Source organism: Diachasma alloeum, unplaced genomic scaffold (assembly GCF_001412515.2).
Source record: "Diachasma alloeum isolate Michigan unplaced genomic scaffold, Dall2.0 Dall_scaffold_00178, whole genome shotgun sequence".
Taxonomy (NCBI): Eukaryota; Metazoa; Arthropoda; class Insecta; order Hymenoptera; family Braconidae; genus Diachasma; species Diachasma alloeum.
Genome location: NW_021680344.1, coordinates 2,611,906 through 2,634,792, shown reverse-complemented (window position 1 = coordinate 2,634,792; position 22,887 = coordinate 2,611,906). Strand labels below are relative to the sequence as shown.

The 22,887-nt window shown below is 35.7% G+C and overlaps 2 protein-coding genes across 2 annotated transcripts in view; both read right to left on the bottom strand.

The window, feature by feature from the left end:
* Positions 1–9,107: 9,107 nt before the first annotated feature.
* LOC107038700 (neuropeptide SIFamide receptor) overlaps positions 9,108–22,887 on the bottom strand; it is a 63,204-nt gene continuing 49,424 nt past the window's right edge. Inside the window, exon 3 of the mRNA XM_015257948.1 lies at positions 9,108–10,204. Within this exon, the coding sequence (XP_015113434.1) occupies positions 9,430–10,204 (775 nt within the window). The 3' untranslated portion in view covers positions 9,108–9,429. The remainder of the gene's footprint in view (positions 10,205–22,887) is intronic.
* LOC107038706 lies at positions 17,786–20,764 on the bottom strand. Its single transcript, XM_015257961.1, has 2 exons — positions 20,720–20,764; positions 17,786–18,279 (listed from the first exon to the last, which is right to left on the bottom strand). Exons 1-2 carry the CDS (start codon positions 20,729–20,731, stop codon positions 18,019–18,021), a joined length of 273 nt encoding a protein of 90 aa, XP_015113447.1. The 5' UTR covers positions 20,732–20,764; the 3' UTR covers positions 17,786–18,018.

Genomic DNA, 22,887 nt, shown 5'->3' with positions numbered 1-22,887 from the left:
CGTGGCATATAGCTGCAGTCTAATTATACCCCGTGTCAATCATGAAGTGTGAGGGAGAAATTTATTCTTTTTCAGGTATAACTAGATCTACAACGCGCGCGGTTGCGCGCGTTCACGAACAATTCGCTCTGTAGTGCTGAGGGCCAGTTTTTGGATTAGGAAACCACGGTTAGACCTCGGTTAAAGTTAAGTGAATCGTGGCGCTATTGACTGGATCGTGCATTTTATGCACAAGGCAAAAATATTCGAGCTCAAAGCCCTGAAGAGCTCTCTTCGTATCAAGACTACATAAATAAGAAATTCCGTTAAATCATTGATTTTGTTTTTATGAGTCCATGATGAAAATCAAAGAGTTATTGTTTTCTGTCCATATCGACAGCTTAGTAACAGAGTCATGTAACTACAAAAAACCATCAGTTCCAGAAGTAAATTGACGTATTTCCAAAAAATGCGCTATTTATGCTCAGTATTGGAAAAATCATCGAAATAATCATTTTCAATTTTTTTTATCAGAGCAACGTATCTTCAAGCATTTTCGTTCAAACAACCGTAAATCCCACTCACGTTCTTTTATTCCAAATAGATGTTAAACTTTCAAATTATCAAAAAAATGGAAAATGTACGGACTTGTGAGATACGTTGTTATGACCTGTACCTGTAACAAATAAACGTATCTCCCACAAACCGTTCCAAAATTATTTAATTATGAATTAACATATCGACAGCTTAATAACAGTCCCGTAACTACCAAAAACGGCCATTGCCAGAGATAAATGATGTATCTCCTAAAAATGCGCTGTTTGTGCTCGGTATTAAAATTCTCATCGAAATAATTATTTTCAATTTTTTTTGGAACAGCGCAACGTATATCCAATCATTTTCGATTAAACAAGCTTAAATCCCACTTACGTTCTTTTGTTCCAAATGAATGTTACACTTTCACATCATCAAAACAAACAGGAGGCAGCGAGCATATAATATGTCAGTGAGCATATGATGGTGAACATGTCACTGAGTGATGTTCCAACGCTTTTTCACGTATGACAAAATTCAATCGAAAAGTTATGAATTCGCTAGAAAATTTTATTAGAATTCTATAGGAATACTATGGGGTTTCTATAGAATTTCTATTGGAATTCTATTGAACAATTCTATTTGTTTTTTGCGCTGATGCTATTGGATACTCAATGAAAAAAAGTCAATAGATTTCGAATTTCTGTTTGAATTTTTCTCTTGAGATTTTTTCTATAAGAATGCTTGGGCATCAATTTTCTAAGTTTTTTCCACTCGGATTCTGCAATGCAAAACAAAACAAGAGAAGAAACCCAGCCCATGCCCCATGTCGGCTCCATGCCTGTGTTGTTGCCCCTGGGCTGGGAAGAAGTGGAATTTTGCAAATGACCTCATTTTTTATTTATTTCATTTTTTTCCGTAATTCTTATAATCAAAACAAGTATTTTCAGCCGTCATTCAAGTTCCCAGGTAGGAATTATATAGGCTGACGATGGAAACAAGCTTGTACGAGCCTAAATTTGGCGAGGCTCAGTGACTCAGGGCTGGGACAGGCTTGATTTCATCGTTCACTCCAGCCTGAAATGAGGGTGATTCAAGGGTCCATTGGCGAGTTTCAATTCAGGCCTAGTCCAGGCCTAGTCAAGGCTTACTCGAGCCTCTGCAAGGCCTCAAAAATGAAAGTTAGTTTCGATTACATTCCTCAATTTTTATATTGATTAACGTTTCTGATGCTAATGAAACCCTCGAAAGCCCCAGAAATACAGAAATAAAATTTTTTTTTCCACCCGGATCCAAAGTGTCATATTTAGGCTTTTTTCGGGGGCAAAGTCGACTTTCGGCAAAATCAAATTTTTCCGCCGAGTGAAAGTTAATTCTGTATTTTTTGGCCCGTCTAATGCCACTGAATCCCTCAGATGCCCCAGAAATGCAGAAATAAAACTTTTTTTTTTTCACCCAAAGCCAAAGTGTCAGAGTCGAATTGCTGGAAAAAAAAATTCAGAGAACTGTCTATCGAACTCGATTCTGTTAAAGTTCCCAGCTTTTCTCTGGATTTTTTTTATCAAGGAAATTTCCAGAGAAACTAATTCACTACTTCACTGAAAACATCCTCCAGAAGTTGCTTCGCCTATCGTTTGAAGGGTAGAGACGAGTGGGACGAACCGCCTGTGGAGTTGTCAGTCAAAGTGAGGGTCAACTTGACCCTCACGATTGACCCTAGTTTTGAGCCACATTCCGTCCGGTCTCAGGGACCAAACGTATAGATCAAAATAAGGTTCACAGATGGAATTGAATGGGTCAAACTAATGATCAACTTCCTCCTCATTCTTGAACCTTCCGATTGGGGGTGAATGAGGGTCAAATAAGGATTTTATACTAAATGTGAGGAGAAATCTAATTGTCTCCTCCAATAGTAACTTTGAGGAGGAAATAATAAATATCGGAGGTAAATTCTCAGTTCAATAGTCATTTTTTCATAAAATTTCATCATTTATTATTTTCCTGCGAAAATACATATACTTTATTATCGTATTTGCATTTGACGAGTGATTCAATCTGAACATTACAGTGGGTACTAAATTGCATCGTCAGTACCAAATTCCAAAGCTGAAAAGTAAATATCAGTGGAGGAAGGGTTGGTGGAGTACGTGTAATTGTGAAATCTCAGCAGTTTCCTCTAATAGTACACATTTTTTATGTTACATATGAGCAGAATATTTTTTCTTTCAATCTCTAATCAAGATTTTTGTCGTTAATTGTAAGACGAAGGGGGAAAACAGTCACAATATCCAATTGTGGTATAATTATTCGGTTATCGTTTGATGGGTAGAGACGAATGGGACAAACCACATGTGGAGTTGTGAGTCAAAGTGAGGGTCAAGTGGACGCTCATGACTGACCCTAATTTTGACCCGCATTCCGTTTAGTACGAGGGACCAAACCTACAGAATCCGCAAATTCCAGGTCATCTTGACCCTCAATTTGACCCGCACGATTGCGGATGAATTCGAGGGGCCGATATAGGAGTCAAATTGAAGGTCTGAGTTGACAGGTCAAATCATGTCGGTAAATTCGAATGACTTCAAATCGAGATCAAGTTGACCCTCACGCTTGACCCACATTTACTGTCGTCCCTTTCTCCCCCGTTACTGATTCCCTCTAATTAATCTCTAGATTGATCAAAAACTTGAATTTCCTCGTTCAAACGCTGCAAAAGTGAGTGTTCTTCCTTTCACAGTCTTCAAGCGAGCCTGTAATTACATTTTTTCCATTAAATTTGAAATAATTGTTTTTCATCGGAACGACATAAAACACGTTCATCAAATGCGACAACCAGTTTTATTGGTTCATTGAATTCTCTTATCTAATATGTTTCTATTATTTCATTTTTTCTCCATCATAACATCTCAACGCATTTCAAATGAATTGAACGTAAAAACAAATTTTATATATATATATATATTTTTTGTATTTTCTCATGATTTTGTATCGCAATGATTATTTTAACACTACTTAGGCAATTATTATTTCGGTTTCACTTCCTAGGCCTCACACAGATTCAGTCATCATTCACACTTTTGTTTTTTCATAATCTTAATCAATCAGTCAATCTATTTTTTTCCTAGCTATCTATCTACCCTTATTTCTGTTCAAGATTCATCGTATCAAAGTTTCGTTTTTATAAATCCTCACCCATTGTCTGTCAGGTCCCAGTACACTCACTGATCTATTCAATTTTTAGATGTTCTCACAAACGCCCGGAACGTGCCAGAGGTTATGTTAATTGGATCAGGAGGGATGTGACATTTTTTTTCGAGGGGTTAATCACTTCAGGGATGCATGAACAAACTCGATTTCAGGTGATTGTAGGGCAATTTCAATTACTATTGATGTGGGTTAAATCGTAAGTTTATGGAGGTCAAACGGTTCTGAGGGTCACATGGAAGAGATGAACGGAATATTCTTAAGGGTCAACGAGACGAGTTATCGTGATGATCGAAAGGCTTCGAGGGTCAAACAACCTTGAAGGCTAAACGGGAGAGTCGAGCGGAATGTTCATAAGGATCAAATGGCGAAATAAGGTCAAATGGAGATGCCGGTCTCTCCCATATGACCCTTACGATCATTCCGCTCGTCTCTCCCGTTTGACCCTTGTAAGGGTATAAGGCCTTGAGGGTCAAGGGGAATAGACTTGCATACTGATCGTCACGATCGAAGAGTCTCAAGGGTCAAATAATGTTGAGAGTCAAACGGAAGAAGGGCCGAATACCCTCCCGCCTACCCTTTTCGACCGTTTGACCCCTACGATCACTCTGCTTATCCCCTCCGTATGACCGGTGAAAACGTTTAACTCTCCCCTCGTCCTATACTCTTACAAGGCTTGTCTCTTTTCGTTGACTCTTATACCCTTATACCCTTACAAGGGTGTAAGGGTATAAGGGTCGAACGGCCATAAGGATCAACGAAAAGAGACAACCAGAGTCATCATAAAGATCAAAGGATCTTAAGGGTCAAACGGGAGAGTCGCGGGGAGTGCTCGTAAGGGTCGAATACCCTCCCGTCTACCCTTATGATCACTCCCCTCGTCCTCTCTGTATGACCTCGGAGAACGTTTAACTCTCCCCTCGTCTCTCCCGTTTGACCGTTGTACGGGTATAAGTGTCGAACGGTCATAAGGGCCACCAGAAAGTACAGGAGAGAGATCATAATGATCAAAGGGTCTAAAGGGTCAAATAACGTTGAAGGTCAAATGGGAGAGCCCATTGCAGTGTCTACAAGGGCCAACTGCTCTCCCTCTGGCCCTTGAGACAATTTCAGTCCTTACGAAAATACTCCAAATGTTTTGTCTCAACTAGTTCGTTAGACTTTGTCATAACTTCAGAAGTGAATAACCTCTCGCAATTAATTTCTAAACATAAATTATGTTAATATGAATGATTGATAACATCTCTGAGATAGAATGTTCATATACACATTTGTTTTATACACATATTGTTTCTCCTTCATTTGAAAACACATATAGAGCGACCAGCGGTTATATCAATACAGCAACGGCGGAGTATTTAATTCTCTCTTAATATCGTCTCTGCTAGTATCTACCGTCAGACGATTTATTTAAACTAATGGATATTTTCATTCTCTTCAATTCATTAATTATTAAATTATGATCTCTTTAAAACTCTTATAAATAAATTATGATTACTGCGTAACATTGAATCTCATCACTCGTGCGAGCAGCCAAGGCAATTCGTTAGTCGTTTTAAATTCGTTTATTCGTTATTATCCTAATGTTCATTATTCATACTTTTTGCAGATAACTATCTTTGTGAGCTCTGGATCCATAATCCACGCTGAGAAGAAACATCATGTCGGATTGAGAATATAAATTTAAAACTTTTCTTCGAGAATTTGACGAGGAGTTGAGGAATGGAAAGGTCAGACGGGTGAAACATCATGGGATGAATGTGCTATTCCCGTGATGTCCAAACCTTTTCTGGATTCTAATATGACTGTTCTACTAGCCCTTCTAATCCTTAAACACTTCCTAATCATTAATACAGACACGAAAATATCTTATAGAAAAATCTAAAGAATTCGATAGGAATTTCTATTGGAAATTCTTTTGGTTTTTGACCGATTCTATTGAAGAATTCGGTACTTTCACTGCGCGTTTTTCCAATAAAAATATCCTATAGAAACTATTCTATAGGAATTCCTCAACATCATTTTTCTAAGTTTTTTCACTCTATTTTTGCGTCTCATTAAAAACTTGAACAAAAAAACCTTGAAAATATGAGTCGAGGGATTTCTATAGAAATATGCAATTCTATTGATTTTTTTTTATAGAATATTTTCTATTGAAAAAAACTCACAGATAAATTGCAGAACTCCTCATCAGAATTGACTGACTACTAATAGAAAGCGCAATAGAAATCCAATATAATTTGCTATTGAATTCATTAGGAAATTCTTGGATTTCTCTCGAGATTTCTATTACTTTTTTGCCGATTCTATTGAAGGATTCCGCACTTTTATTGCGCCTTTTTTAATCGAAAATATCCTAAGAAACTTTAGTAACTAGTCTATCGGAAAAATCTGTACAATTTCGTCTTTCTCTACAACTTTTTCTGTTGAAACATTTTCTATAGAAATTCCTGGACATAAATTTTCCAAGTTTTTTCTACTTCATTTTTTTCTCTTCTCATTATAAAAATCCACCAAAAAAACTTAGAAAATTTGAGCCAAGAAATTTCTATAGAAAACATCTCAATAGAATAAGTTGTATAGAAAAATCAAATTCTATCGATTTTTTCTATAGAATATTTTCCCCTAAACATTTTTATAAAAAAAAACGCACAGACAAACCTCGAAATTTTCCAATAGAATCGGCCAAAAACGAATAGGAATTCCACTAGAAATCTCCCCAATTTCCTCACGAATTCGTTAGGTTCTCCTACGATCATCTCTCGCACCCGCAATCGCATGCATGAAAAAATTCAATAGAAACGCTAGCGAATTCTTTGGGTTTCTATAGGATTTCTATTCGAATTCTATTGAAAAATTTGATTTGTTTTTTGCGCTGATTTTATTGGCTATTCGCCAAGAAAAAGTCAATAGATTTCGGCTTTCTGTTTGAGTTTCTCTCTTCAGATTTTTTCTGTAAGACTGCTTGGACATCAATTTCAAAAATCCAGCGGAATGAACTTAAAAATCTATGCCCAATACTTCTAACAGAAAAAATCTCAAAAGACAAATTCGAACAGGAATTCGGAATCTATTGACTGTTTCTTATCGAATATGCAATAGAATCAGCGCAAAAAACAAATATTTTTCAATTTTTTTAAATTGAAAATATATTTTTTAATTTTTCAATAGAAATCCTATAGAAACCCCACAGAATTCCGACAGAATTTCAATAGAATTTTGTAGTGAATTCGCTAGGTTTTCTATTGAATTTGGTCACACGCATCCCAATCCACCTTCAAATATCTCTCAAACACTGAAAAATATTCTCCACCCGACAAACCAAGACCCCTCCGCGCAGTGATCACAAAGTAGTCGTATAAAAGTACAAAAGTAGACAAATCAATTAACAATGCATTTCTACAACTCAATCGTAATTACAGTGACTCAGAAAGTAGGCTAAACATGAGGGGAAAAACACGTTAACCATCACTCCATTACATCAGGAGAATAATTACTTTAAAAATAGTTTAGAACTCTCAATCCTTCCACCCCATTGGACCAAAATTTCGTGTAAATTCTCATCTAAAACGGCCAGCGAATGGCCCAGTGCTCCACGATTTCCACCATCAAAACTCATTCATCATCGAGACGTTCAGACATTGGTCGATTCGTTGAATTGATACATCTTCCTTAACTAGATTAAAAGACGAAGAGAGTGGACGAAGATATTGCACTATTTCTGAGGAAAATTCCTCCACAAGTTTTATTAAAAATTTTTTTTTCGTTGCTGATTAGCAGTTCGTGGACTGTCTCACAAACGACACAGTGACAAATCGAATCGACCGACTGCCAAAATATCAATCAATCCTCCGTTAAAATCCTCCCATGATATAATATAAATGGTCTGAATGCATACATGCAGTAGATATTCAAAATTTAAATGCATATCGATATTGTTTCACAATTAAACACCTTCGATCGACGATTCAATCGTTATTGTATCATGCGCAAACGTCCTTCGAGAATTATTAAAAAATATAGAGAGTGTATCGACTACCAAGGCATACCCAGCGGACCCCGGAGGACCTCGGAGGCCCCTGCGGACCCCGGAAGTCCCCCTCCCCCGCCATTTAGATTAAAAGTTCAGTTAAAAGAGTAGCGAGACATCATCATGATAGAATAACGATCATCACGTTGGGAATCAAGTACAAATCCACAATCTGGTATAATTTCCACTTGTATAACAATTACAAAATTTTTAACCCTCAAAAACTCCACATCACCACCTCCAAATGTACTTTGGCAGTTCAATTTATCATTCACTATCCATTAATCCACATTATTTGTCAAATTTCATCGGTGGCTCATCATTTAAACATCCCTGTCATAACACGGTACAAATTGTTACAAACTCTCCCCCAACAAACTTCATTGATAATTAATCTGTCGATTGATCAAATTCACAAATCCAAAATTTACAATTTTTTTAGTATCAACTTGACAATCTGTAAAAGCTTATTCTCATTTCAATCAGTGTCAAACGTCGTGATGAACTCTCTGATCCCAATCGTCATTTCGCCGTCGCTATTCCAATGTTAATAATTACGTGCGGGATCATGCGCATTGAAAATTCCCACCCATACCTGTCTTCACTCAATCATCTCTCCCTTAATACGTACAAAGATATATCAATCTATTACATGCGCATGCAATTAAAAATTCATCTGTCAAATATTACAATAATCTTACAGTACTATTTACACATTAACTAACGAAAAACGTTATGTCAGGGCTGATATACGTGTACACGATAAGTAAAAAAATTAACGGTCACGTTCACTGTGGATTCATTAAGTACATTTTGTGATTAATCAAGCGTTCGGCATGTGGTAATTACCATGAATTATTTTCTCACCGATAATCAAGCGTTTGGGTGTTTGTGCTGTGTTGAGGATTGCGGGATCTAACTCGCGTCGTTTTACATTGAATTATTCATTTATTATCATGGCATTATTTTCCCTTTAATGAACCCCCTCGCAAAACCCGTTAATGAAAATTTATATTTTTTTATCACAGTGGATTACGATTAAATAGTACTCGCACCACGTTATTGATGACACGACTTAATGTTTCCTATTCTCACTGCTCCTTCCCGCACGTCAGTGTACAAACGTTTACTTTATCAATTTGAGGTGATACTTATGTGATCGATTAGTTAATTTGCATTAAGAAAATAGGTAACTCTAGCTCCAAATATTATGCTCCAAGCGATTTTTTGTGTACGATATCAATCTCGTTCACCAAATCTTATGATTTTATTATTCTTATTCTTATGATTATGATTTACCGTAAGAAAATATATGATCTCGTGATGTGTCACGAAAAATTACGACAATGTGTCGGTTTTCTTATTCAATTATCAGCGTATACAAACTACACCAGATATGACGGGATATTAAATATTAGATTGAGGACTACATCGAGATGTCCTCAAAATTTTCCAAAAACTCCATATCTCAAAAATTGGGGAAAGATTATTCGCCAGAAAAGAGTCTCCACCCGAGTCCAACTCGAGCGACAATCGTCTCCAATTTCATTAAAAATTGACCCTGAAATCTCGAGCTGGCAGTTCGTAGAAATGACCATTCTCATGATTATGGGGTCATGACCCCACGATTATTAGCATAATGATCCACTCACTGGACGCGTCAATGCTGATTGCTATTATTTTTAAACGCCAGTGTGATTGAATATGTAGGATACATTGCTATCCTGATGTATCGGTGGCCCATGACACGTACGTCTTGTCGATGAGTTATTGTTGTTAACGTAGTAGGATGATTTTCTCATGCTCGTTGATGACGACATTATTGCGACAGTCTCGTAGTAGCGTAGTTTGCCGCAGCAACGTCCACTCTTGAGAATGGCCATGAAACCGCGACGATATTTTTTATTGAAAAATGCGTAGAGAATGGGATTGATGCATGAATTGCTTGAGCCAAGCCACTGGGCTATTGGTGTTGCTATGTTGAGTACCTCTTCCTCCCATATTGTCGGTGCACCACCCAGTTTAATGCGCGCAAATATAACGTAGAGGGGCAACCATGAGAGTACAAATAGTATCACAACCACTACCAGCATTTTGACAACTTTGACCTTTGATTTTTGCTGTATTCTTTCCATCTGGGAGTCTTTAGTGTCCGTTGGTATGTTGCGACGGGATACTTTTACCCATATGGCGATGTAGCAGAGGGATATGAGGATCATGGGGAGGACATAGCAGAACATCAGGTTGCCGAGGAGGAAGAACAGCCTCTCGTCCTGCTTTCGCGGCCATTCCTCCACGCAGAATGACTGCTCCATGTTGTTTGGGAGAATTATTATGTCGAAGAATAACAGCCAGGGGAGGGTTATTGCCAGGGCGATGAACCAGATTATCACGATGAGGAGGCGGGCACGACGCTTTGTTATCTGGCATTTCAGGGGCCACCATATTGCGAGAAATCTGAAAATTAGGAGACCTGGGGTTAGTGACATTAATATTGGGAACATTATTATTCGAAAACTTGACGAATTGTTTTCTGTTTTCATTTTATTTTTATTGGTTCCATAACGTATATGTAACCAGCAATTAAATATTAAATTTAATTAAATATTAAATATATATTAACTAAAAATGGAATTGACTGGTTAGATAATTTTTTGTTCTATAGAATTCTATAGAATATTTTCTATTGAATTTTTCCGTCGGAAAAAAATGCGCAGATGAGTTTTTGGCTGATTTCAATGGAAAATTTCGCAAATTTAGAGCCTTTTATATGGAAAATTTCAAGTAAACACCATTTTATAGGAAAAATGTAGTAGAATTTCATCTTTCTATAGAATTTTTTCTATTGAGAAGTTTTCTATAGAAATTCCTCGACATGAATTTTGTACATTTTTTCCGCTGTTGTTCTCTCTTTGTGAAAGCGAAAAATTATAAAATTTGAGCTGAGGAATTTCCATAAGATATATCACAACGGAATAAGTTGTGTAAAAAAAGTCGAGTTTATTCATGTTTTCTATAGAATATTTTCCATTCAATTTTTCTACTGGAAAAACTCAATAAAATTGCCCTAAAACTCATAAAACGTTCAATAAAAATCCGATAGAAATTTCTATCGAATTAGCCAGCCATTTCAATGAAATTTTTTCATACCCGAGGACTTCAATTGATTGTTACTAAAGGGTCTTCCTCTAATTTACTCAAACCCTTCCCAAACCTTTACCCAGCAAAGAATCTTGTTAGTTCAACATTCAACGAGAATCCTCGTCATTCCAACCGAATTGCCTCATAACCATTAACTCCGTCACACAGTACGTACCATCTCAAAGGGGAGAATTATCATATTAAGGGTTTAGTCAGTATCTCGAGCTCTCTCGGGAAATACCACCGGTAATTCGATGCTCTCGCCATTAAAACAGCATCAAAAATCCAGTTACACTCGACTCGAAAATATACGAATGTAACAGTTGGAATTCAAGGGCCACGAGACCGGTTTTGTCTTGAGGAATCGACTCAATCCGCTGTATTCAACAAACGCCAAACACTTTCGCAATGTGCCGCGCACACGTTACGCTTCAGCACACACACTCGAGTTATAATAATAGACGATTGAATATATTTTTTTCTATTCGTGTGGAGTTTTATCGCGGGGGTTTACAAGAGGTGGTTTACTGCGTAATGCTAATGATTGGCGGTTTCTGTTTCACGCTCTATAAAATTATCCACTTGGGATAAATGGGATTTTGGTCGGGCTAGAGTGAAAATTATCTTCGGGGTTAAAGCAGGAAAATGGCTTATTTAAATTGAACAAAATTTATTTGAATTAAAAGAGGAAAATGACAGAAATTGAATTTATGAGATTCATTAGAATAAATGATGAATAAAAGTCGATTAAAAAATCCGAAAAGAAAGAATTTATTTATTGTGCGCACGAAAACATAAGGAAATTGATTATCTACTGGGAATAAATTGGATTTTAGTGGGGCTGGAGGGGAAATTATCGTCGGGGTTAACGCAGAGAAATGATCTATTTGAATTGAATAAAATTTATGAAATTCATGAGAATAAATGATGAATAAAAATCAATAAAGAAAATCCGAAACGTAAGAATTTATTTATTTTGCGCACGAAAACATAAAGAAATTGATTATCCACTCGGGATAAATGAGATTTTAGTCGGGCTATACCAGAGAAATGACTTTGAATTGAACAAAATTCATTAGCGCTAGATGAATGGGCTTACACTGTTGGATAATAATTGACATTTCAGGAACAGTTGACTAGTGTATGTTATGAAAGGTAATTACTGTAGCTTATTGGTCAGTTTATTAGTTACTATTCATTTTGATTTGTTGAAATATTTTAAAAGAAATTGTCGTCACTTCAAAATTTTTAATCTTTCACATCAGTTATCTTTTAATTATCATTGCTGTCAGAATCTCGACCGATCGCGAATCGAACGCGCGAATTAGAATGCATTATTGCATGATTTTTGGTATCCCAGATTAATTTAGAATTAATTTTCAATGAAATTACAAAGGTTTTGCAGGGAGAAGATTAATTAAACAATTGATTGAAATAAATGAAATAATTGGACTAAAATTTACAATTTCCATTGATTTTTTCATAAAATATTGAATTTTCAATTACGAAATTCTTTGAAATTTCAGCGGTATTAGAATATGATGAGAATTTCCAAGAAATGTACCTCAAATTTCAGTCTAAAATAGCAGCAGAAAGACGATAACTTCTCATTTTACTTGAATTTCCCATCAACACATGAATATTCTGTACGAAATAACCCTTAACTCACAATTAACTGAGACTTCAGGAATATATTCACCGGCATTTTTCTGATTTCTATTCATTTTCTCGGAATAATTGAACTAAAATTTACAGTTTCGATTGATTTTTCCATAATTTTTAAAATTTCGGATAGCAAAATCCCTTATAAATTTCAGTGAAACCATGATACCATGTAAATTCTCAAGAAGTTTACCGGAAATTTTAGTCGAAAATATATACATTGTTGAAAAAATTTCGCTAAATTTTCTGGAGAAAGACCTTGAATTCGATTTAAGGGGAAAAACTCATCGGAATTTCTCTGAAAATTCAAGTAAAATTAATATTCACTGCCAAATTCCCATGAATTTTCGGGAAATTCCTTTAAAATTCTCAAAATTCCAGAAATTTTTAAAGAATTCCTTGAAAATTTAGAGAAATCTGGAATTCAAGGAGAAAATTCCCTGAATTTTCCTAATTTTTCATAAATATTCGTGAAATAATTAAACCGAAATTTATATTTTTCACAGATGTTTCCACAAAATTATGAATTTTCAATGATTAAATTTCTAAAAATTTCAGTTTAAAAGTCACTCGGTAGAAATTTCGACGACTCTTACCGGAAATTGCAGCGCATAATTTTTAAGTGACAGTATATTAAAATACCTCACACCGAAACTTCGGCCAAATTTGACCTCGAATAAAATGCTTCAATAAAATTTAAAAAAATCACTTCAACAGAGAATATTTTCTATTGAATAGTTGAGATGAGGGATGCATTAATTCCCTCAAGTTCACAGACTGTATTTTTCCTTCATTTGTGGAAATCATGAGCTAAGATCTCCAACACTGGCCTTCGATCGGATGTGATTTCAAACAGAATTATTACTGAGATGCATACAAGGGAGTCGTTAGCGACGGAAGTTACCTAGATCCTGGAGATAGAGAGGGGAAAAAAGTTATAAAGTAATGTGGATCTGTTTGATGGACGAGCAGCCTTGGTGCTCCATGGGAATAAATCCGAGATTCAGATCGATTGCGAAGACAGGGGGATTTAGATACTATAAATAGGAAGATTCTGCACCTTTGTTGATGTTCAGTCGGTGGTTGCAGGCATTCAGACGCGGTTTTTTCAACATGAAAGCAGCTATTGTCGTGAGTTTCTCATGTACATTTTTTTAGTAGTACAAACATGACTTGAATTTTGAAGACTAAAATGCGAAATAAATTCTAAACAAAAGTTAATATGTATTATTGATAATAATTCATCTAGATTTGCAAAAATAATGTAGTCTTGTGAGGGAATGAACTCGGCAATATCTCGGATGAATAGAGAAATGAAGGAGTAAAATTGCCTTGCGTCGAATTTTCATGAAGCCTGCATAACAAACAAATGAGAATTGAATACCATTCTACGAAACATGAATAAACGAATCATAATTAACCAAATTATTTAGGTCAGAGGAAAGCAGAATAATTTTATTTTCTTAATATTGCGTTTACTAAGGTTTTCATCCAAAAAAGTTGATTAGAATTAATAGCTAGAATTATGAGATTATCTCACATTTTTTACGTCAAGGATAGGAGAATCCGAATGCAATATAGTGAAAATGATCGATTTTTTCACGTTGAACATATAATATTAATATTCAAATACGAAATTGCTGATATGAATAAAAAAAAGCTGTGACTCAATATTCCAAGTGAAGTTTTAATTTTTAATTTGGTGCTGAAAACACGAGATGACAATATTCTAAGCGCGAAATTATATTCATGAGATGAACAACAGATTGATTGAATTACCGTGTGAACTAACTAAAAATTAATAACAGTGCGGGCACGGACTTTTACCAGAGTATCGACAAACATTGAATTCCAAAAATGATGAGACACTCTCAAGTGTGTTCTAGAAGGAATTGAATTGTAATTATCATTAAAATCTTATTCAGTGAGAATAGGAATTAGAACATGAGCAAATCATTTATTGTAATACGAAAATTTAACAGCTGATGAATTGGAACGTACGATTCTCATCGATGTTGCTTTTTGCAATGAGAACGATTATAAACAATCAATTGTTTATAATATTCCCGTCAAACCAACTTCACAAAACGTTCACCTTTCCCAAATACGAAAACAATTCAGTAGTGAAGTGGTAAACGGAGATAAGTCGACTCATCTCCTAGTTGAGTTTTTGAGAAATATTTTCGAATCTAAGGGAGGTAGCGAAATTTTCGTAATTATATTTGTTGTAGCATTCAATCGGCTCCACAAAAAAGGTTATAACAGAAATTTTGTTATCTCCCTTACATTCCGAGATATTGATTGAAAACTGGTCAATAGTCAAAATTGACTTATCGCCTTTTACCACTTTGCTACTGAATTTCATCTCAGGTATCTCCATTTCCATCGAAATATTAAAAATTAATTGAAACTAATACTTAAAATTTCAGATTTTACTCCTTGTGGCGCTGGGATTATGCTCATGTGCTCCATATCCACCTTTACTGCCAGCCCACACAGTAATCTACCCGCATAACTACGTAAAAGTCGTGCCACTACATCCGTACGTATCACCACTGTCGTACCACTCCAGCATCCCATGGGCGCATCCGGCTTTCCTCCCCCACTACTGATGGAATAAGATTACAAAGCGGGTGAACACCACCGGAATCAACGATCTGCTTCATACACTTCAAAGATAAATTACTCTTTTACGATATTCGTGTTACGTTCTGTGTTTTTTTCTTCAATCACATTTTTTTGTTTTCGCTTCATTCTCCTCTCTCAACGACTGATCGAACAACTCAATTTCCGTTACTCCTACGATCGCCAAATTGCGTGCCCCGTTTTAGAGCAACATCAAACACCTTTAAGGGGTATTTTCGAGTGGCTCGGGGAAGAGTGATGGCTCGAGCGATTCAATCCCAGTGCGGGGGAAGGAGTTTCTGTTAATCGGTTGCTTTAGCCTTGTTTGATGATCGGGGATTGGAGAAGTTGCGAGGCGAAATGGATTTATTGAATTGCTCTGAAAGCTTTTGTAATTATGATATGTAGTAGTGTGAATTGAAGATGTGAAATAAATTGAGTAGAACGAAATTGATGAAATTCATGAATGCCCGTGGCGCATGATGATAAACATGAGAAAATTGACAATTTTCATGCGCCATGCAAAGAATAATGTGTCAGTTCCCTCATTCGATTAACTGTGACAATCGCTCTCATTGTAAAACGCAATACGACCGATGAAAATCAAATGTCCCAACTTATCAGTTGTTAAATTTTCATATTACAATGAATGATTTGCTCACTGAATAAGATTTTAATCATAATTACAATTCAATTCCTTCTAGAACACACTTTAGAGTGTGAATTTCTGGAATGTAATGTTTGTTGATACTCCGGTAAAAGTGTGTGCCCATACTGTTATCAATTTTTAGTTAGTTCATACGGTAATTCAATTAATCTGTTGTTCATCTCATCCATATAATTCCGTGCTTAGAATATTGTCATCTCGGGTTTTCAGCACCAAATTAAAAATTAAAACTTCCTATGGAATATTGAGTGACAACTTCTTTTTATTCATATCAGGAATTTTGTATTTGGATATTAACCTTAGTAAACGCAATATTAAGAAAGTAGAATTATTCTATTTTTCTCTGACCTAAATGATTTGGACAATTATGATTTGTTTATTCATGTTTCATAGAATGGTATTCAATTCTCTTTTGTTTGTTCGGCGGGCTTCATGAAAATTCGACGCTTGACGATTGTACTCATGAAAACCGCCTTATTATGTCCGTTCGTTCGAGATATCCACTATACGTACGAGTTTTCATTATCGATTCGACATATTGCCCAACAATAAAAGCGTCATTCCATCCGTAAAATAATGTCAAAGGTTAAATGCCCCTAAAACCCCATTCCCCAGGAATGCAAAATGCATTCCTCAAAATCAGAATAAAAAAAATAAGGTCAATTCTTTCGGAATTGTTTTATTTCCCCGCGATAAAATGGAGACAATTGTTTGGAGTCGGGCCATCGGCCTGAGAAATCGTGTTTCTTGCTGCCGTTAGTTCCGTACCTGTCCCAGTTTCACCAGTACTAGGACAACGAGATAGAGACGACATCGACTCAGACGACAAATCGATCGAACAGCCTTTGAGAGCGAGTGAATTTCCATGGCTCAGTGTAAAAAAAATGAATCGGTAAATATAAAAGATGGAGCTGGAAAAACCCTGGAATTGGTATAGACGTGCATTTTAATCACGTAAAGAGCGTCGTTCCCTTTTCTTTTAATTCCAGTTTGTCTCCGGCGGTTACGCGCTGCACATTTCCAATAAATCGTGGATGCTAACGCCGCTGCGGAGGGCGGTGAGGGGCGCTAGGGGGCTGCCCCCTCTCGGGACACCGGTATACGACACACGTAATTCAATATGCGCGACGCGTTTATCGGAAAATACGAAATTCCCGGGGGTAGTTGACATTAAGGATTTTAATTTGAGTTTTTTTATTCGCTCGAGAGCATTATTTTCTGCAGCAACTACACGGCGAGTCCCGCAATTTTGTAGGGAAAATAATTTTAACAGCTGAGGAAATAGGACAAGAGCTGTCCCATTTCATCAGAATTCATCCCAATCTTTTGTATTTACCATTCTTGGAACACTTCGTAATGTTCATGAATATATTTATCTCGAGGTTTTAAACTTTCAATAACGAAAATCCTCGAAATTTCAGTACAACTGTAAGGTAATAGCAATTTTAAACATTGTGAATAAGTATGGTTGTTGTTACTGCGCGATTATCCTTCAAGAAAGTGCAGTGTTGGAAAAAAAATCGCAATTCCACCAACAGTTGACGAGTAATTTTCAGGAAAGTGACATATTCAATTTGAACTAATGGGAAAAAATCATTGAATCTCCAATTTAACTGAAAATTCAATGAAATTTCCCAACTTACACGAATTGTCCTGATTTCCACCAATTCTCATCGAATAATTGAAATAAAATCTACAGTTTCCACAGATTTTTCCACGAAATTTGGAATTTCCAATGCCGAAATTAGTTGAAAATCCATTAAAACTATAATGCGATGAAAAATTTCTAAGAAGTCAGCCGAAAATGTCAGCCAGATATTTTTAACAGCCGCAATCGATGACATTTTGCAGTCAAGGTGCAAAAAAATGCATTAAGAAATGAAGAAAACTAATTAGGGGAAATGGATTAAAATTTAATAAAGAAAAAACACACGACTCAGATGTATCCAGAAAAGTCATAGAATTCAGTAGAATAAATGATGATCTCAAGGCCGTACAATTTTCTCACATTATCCGAATGAATATTAACAATTTCTTCCCATATTTTTTTTTCGTGGGAGAAGGTGGGGGTTGATCCAATGATAGCGTTATCTCTCTGCCGTTGTCCTCAGTTAGAGAAGCATTTGACCGGGTGATTAAGGGGGATTAGATGACTGATTGGTGGGATGATTGTTGCTCAGTGAAGTCCAAGTCCAAGTCCGTGGCCGGCGTAGCTGACGACGGCTGGGGCGTGGGCAGAGAGAACAGTCTTGGTGACAATGGGAGCGGTGTGGACGATTGGAGCAACGGGCTGGTGGACGACGTGGGCAACATGTTGAACTGGTGCATGAGCAATCACCTGGGGTGCGTGGATGTGTCCAAGTCCGTGGTCGAGCACCAGACCGGTGAGACCTCCTGGGGCAGCAACAGCGATAGCCAAAACGGCGGCGAAAACAGCCTATTTTTTTCATAAATTTATAATTGGTTTGCAATCATTTTCAGCATTTTTAGAATTTTCAGGATTTTTACAATGTCTGAGATCTCTAGGATTTTTAGGATTGTGGAGGATTTTTCAAGATTTCATAAAGGATGTTCTACGATTTTTAAGGATTTTCAGGATTGTCAGAATGTCTGGAATTTTCTAGGATTTTTAAGGATTTTTAGGATTTTCAGGATGGCTAAAATTTTCTATGATGTTCTAGGATTTCCTAGGATTTTATATGACGTTCCAGGATTATTTAAGATTTGGAGGATTTTCTGAAAAGTTCCAGGATTTTCTAGGATTTTCAAAGATTTTCTCGAATTTCCTACTCTCTTCTACAATTTATTACATCCAGGGAGCAGTATTTCGAGTAAATTGAAACCGAAATAAAAAAAACCAACAACCCACTCTTCCCCATTAATTACCTGAGACCTCGCCGAAAAATTCTCTCTCACCAAATTTCTTCCTGAAATTTTTAAGAAACTACCAGGGCATAAAGTATCGTCTCTTTTGACATTCAGCATAAAATTTATCTAGCTATCGAATGCCCTTGATTCATTACTTCCTTGAATGGGCAGGTCTGATTTTTATTCGATAAAAACTGATTTCTTTGAACTAATGGATCAAAGAGTACCTTCTTTCTCGATTCACAACCGGAAATTTCGCAAGCTCTCGGATGACATCGAGCCAGCACTTAACGAAAGCCCGCGAGAAAAACCGGATAGTTTGCAATTAATCATGGCAATCGGTTGCATTTAGGAACGATCGAATGACCGATAAAAGGACATTAAGTCCTGACACAGATCTATGGGTGCATGCACTATCGAAAAAAAAAATTCTTGCCGGCTGGGGAGTATTAGCTAATGCAATTGTATGCTCCGCTAGTTTCACACGTATTTTTGTGACCCGCGCGAGTGAAAGAGAAAGATCAAGCGTCGATAGAACTCTTGAAAGGTTAGGAATTGCAGTCAAATGTACTTTATAAAGTGAGAAAAATTAAAAACACGAGAGAATTGTATTTTTCGAGGGACTAGTGTAGAAGAAAATAACTGGGAAAATGGGAGGTATCGCATGCCCGATACCAGTGAAACACCCGAACATTAACAATGCTAGCACTTTTTTTAATGATTCTCGAACGTTTATGGTTCTTGAACAAGCTTCGCGAAAATTGAGATATTCTCCGACAAATTTGCGCTATTTTATTTTTCTCGGGGAAATTAGAATGATGGAATGAAGAATATCATTTTTTTTCGGAAGTGAAACTATTTCCAGAAATTTTTTAGAAATTCATTTCGAAATTAATTAAACCTTGGCATTATTTAACGAAATTAATTATTTAAAAACAGTATATTAGGCCTCCGAAATTATTCCTAGTTGTTCCCCTTATTGTTTTTTCATTTTTGTATAACAATTTAATTTGATAATTGCCAAATCATTGAGAACAATATAATTTTTTTAGCTTCTTTAGTAATACAATTGATTATGAGAATTAAAAATTTAGAATGAAGAATATTTATTCTCTGAAAACATCGTAAAGGCGTAAAAAAAGAAAATTAAATTTTGAAGAGAGGAAAAATTGGAATTTAACTGCACTTGAATTAATTTTAAATTCTACTGTAAAAATTGAAATATTCTCCGATAAATTAGCGCAATTTAACTCGAACTAAATTAAGTCTTGGCTTTAACTAAATGAAATTAATTATTGAAAAAACGATATTAGACCTCTCAGATTAATTCTAGCTGGTTTCCTTATTGTTTTTCATTTTTTAATAATAATTTAGTTTATTAATTGCCGAATCTTTAAAAAAATACAATTTTTTTAGCCTTTTTAACAATATAATTGTTTAAAAGAATTAAAAATATGGAATGAAGAATATTTAATACGTTAAAACATCATAAATTTGTAAAAAAATGGAAATTAAATTTGGAAAAGACAAAAAATTAGAATTCAACTGGAGTTTAATTAAGGTAAATGTTAAGAAAGAGAGCCCCATCACCGATCCAATGGTTAAGTTTTCAGAAAGATCGGTGCTAGGGCTCTCTTTCTTAATTGAATTGAACAATTGCCAAATCATAGGAAAAAAAATTTTTTTTAGATTCTCCAACAATAAAAACAATCAAAAGAATTAAGGATACGTAATAAAGAATATTTATTCTGAGAAGACTCCATAAAGAAGAGAAAATAAATGAAAATTAATTTTGGAAAGAGAAAAAAAATACAATTTAAGTGCAGTTCAATTGAACTTGAGCCCCACTGGATAAAATATTTTTTTTACATAGAAAATTCTACATTTTTCCACTTTTCACGATATAAAATATCTATTTTCCAGAATTTTTCACTTCAGACAAAAACGGAATTGAGGTGAATATTCACAGGAGATTATTAATAAATTCAAAGTAATTGTTCAACTCTTACCAGCTTGAACATGTTGATTATGTTGGTTTTTTGATGTTTACTGGTTGAAAATCAGTAATGTTATGTGGATACAGTCTTCAGTCCGATCCTTTTATACTTAAAGTTCACGTTGACATGGTGAAAAAAATGCCATTTATTCGGTTTTATAATGGTGTATAGTTAAATTTTTTCACACTATCACATGGACACATCAATGGAAAAGAGAATGACGTTTTATTCTGGTTGGATTGAGTCAGCCAATCTATTGGAGAACTGGAGGGGAGGACCAATCACAGCGGCGTTCCACCTCGGGCTGGAGTCTGCAACGACTTTCAACCCCCAATGCTACTTATTCTGATTCCCACAGGTTTTCAGTGTTTTTTTTTTGTGAGTCATTCGGGGTGATGAGCGCCGGAAGGGGCTAGCTTCTTCAGTCGTTATCAGGTTTTTATTTACTTCTCATTATTTCTGAGATTTAACGGGGAAATTCGGTGGCTTTAAGACACTTTTAACGATTTTTTCCACTCACTTGTTAACAAAATGATTTTAATAATAAAAAAATGTTGCGCTTTTTTTCAAGTTTTAATTGCTGATGTGACATCTTTTGAAAAATTCATTTAATCCATTCCACTCATTAAAATTTTTTTTTTTCATTTTTAAAATTATCCCAGGAACAAAAAATATAAATAAATCCTAGGGTCAAAGTAGTGTTGACTCAAATGAGGCTACAGGATAAATAAGAAATTATTGTTTGGGTTAAATATTGAAAACTTAAAGCTCCTAGGACATAATTGACCTCGAGGATAAATTTTACCCAAGGGTTTATTTGCTTAAGGATGTCCAAGCACTTTGTTCAAGTTGACAATTTTTCTTTACGCAAAATTTCAGTTTTGCCGAAAATCTTACCATCCCCATACTTTTTTGGGTTTTCCATTGTTGAATACATTTTTTCGGGAATTTCTTCAATGAATATTGTGACCAATATTATATTTAATTTCACACTTGACTCTCGTTAGTCTAACCTTTAATGATCATACAGCAACACTGCACATGGGTGAAATATAACCTCGTAAATTCGGTCCGAGTAGGGTAAACAGGTCAAGTTCTGGACGATTTCTACTTCCATTAAATATTCCATAAATAATAATATAAAAATTGTACTGATTATTCTTGGTAATCGGATCTGGCCTTCCCTGGGCCACTCAGAGTTCAGTATTCAATAACATGAAGTACTTCCCAATTAAAATTACAGCGGGAATTTTTTCCATCCAAATTTCAGCCAATAGAATTGCGCTATTCGACTGTTATTTCATATAGTCAACACGGTATTCAGCTGATTATTTTTCCAATCCAAATATCGGGCAATATAATTGGCCCATTCGACATCACGTGGTACAAGCTACAGGGTTTTCAACTGATAATTTTTTGATAATTTTCTCTGGTAGTTGCTATATAAAAAACAAAACATCATGTAGTCAAATTAACCCCTCGTCAAACTGACAGATTGAATTTAATTGTGTTGTTGTGTTAATTATACAATTTTCGTTTCTCAATTGTGAGTTTCGTCTCATGGTCCAATTATATTGCCCGACATTTGGATTGGAAAAATAATCCCCCGAATACCACACGGGCTTCAAAATTAATCGGGCATTTTACTCGAGGTTCCCTGCATACAAACGAAGTCGTCAAGTTTTTCAGGAAAAATCACTCGTGCTTAGCACTTGACTCCTTCGTTTGTTTGCAACGAACCTATCGGAGAATACCCGATAATTTTGAAGCTCTTGTGGTATTACAAGTGAGAATTTTTGATAATTCAACTGGTAATTTTTCATGTTAACTATATTTGTGGAAAACAAAAGATTTCGTGGTCGAGTGAACCCCTGGTTTGAACTGTCAGATGGATTTTGTCTCATAGTGCAATTCTTTTGGCCGACATTTGGATGGGAAAATTCCCTCCCGAATACTACTCGAGCTTCAAAATTAATCGAGTAATTCCTTCAAGGTTCCCTGCACACAAACGAAGTCGTCAAGTTTTTCAGGAAAAATCATTTTTCAATTTTTTAACCTGAACATCTTGACTCCTTCGTTGGTTTGCAACGAATCTATCGGGAATTGCTCGATAATTTTGAAGCTCTCGTGGTATTACTTGTGGTTATTTCCCCCTAGCTTTTGATAATTTCCCTCTAGCT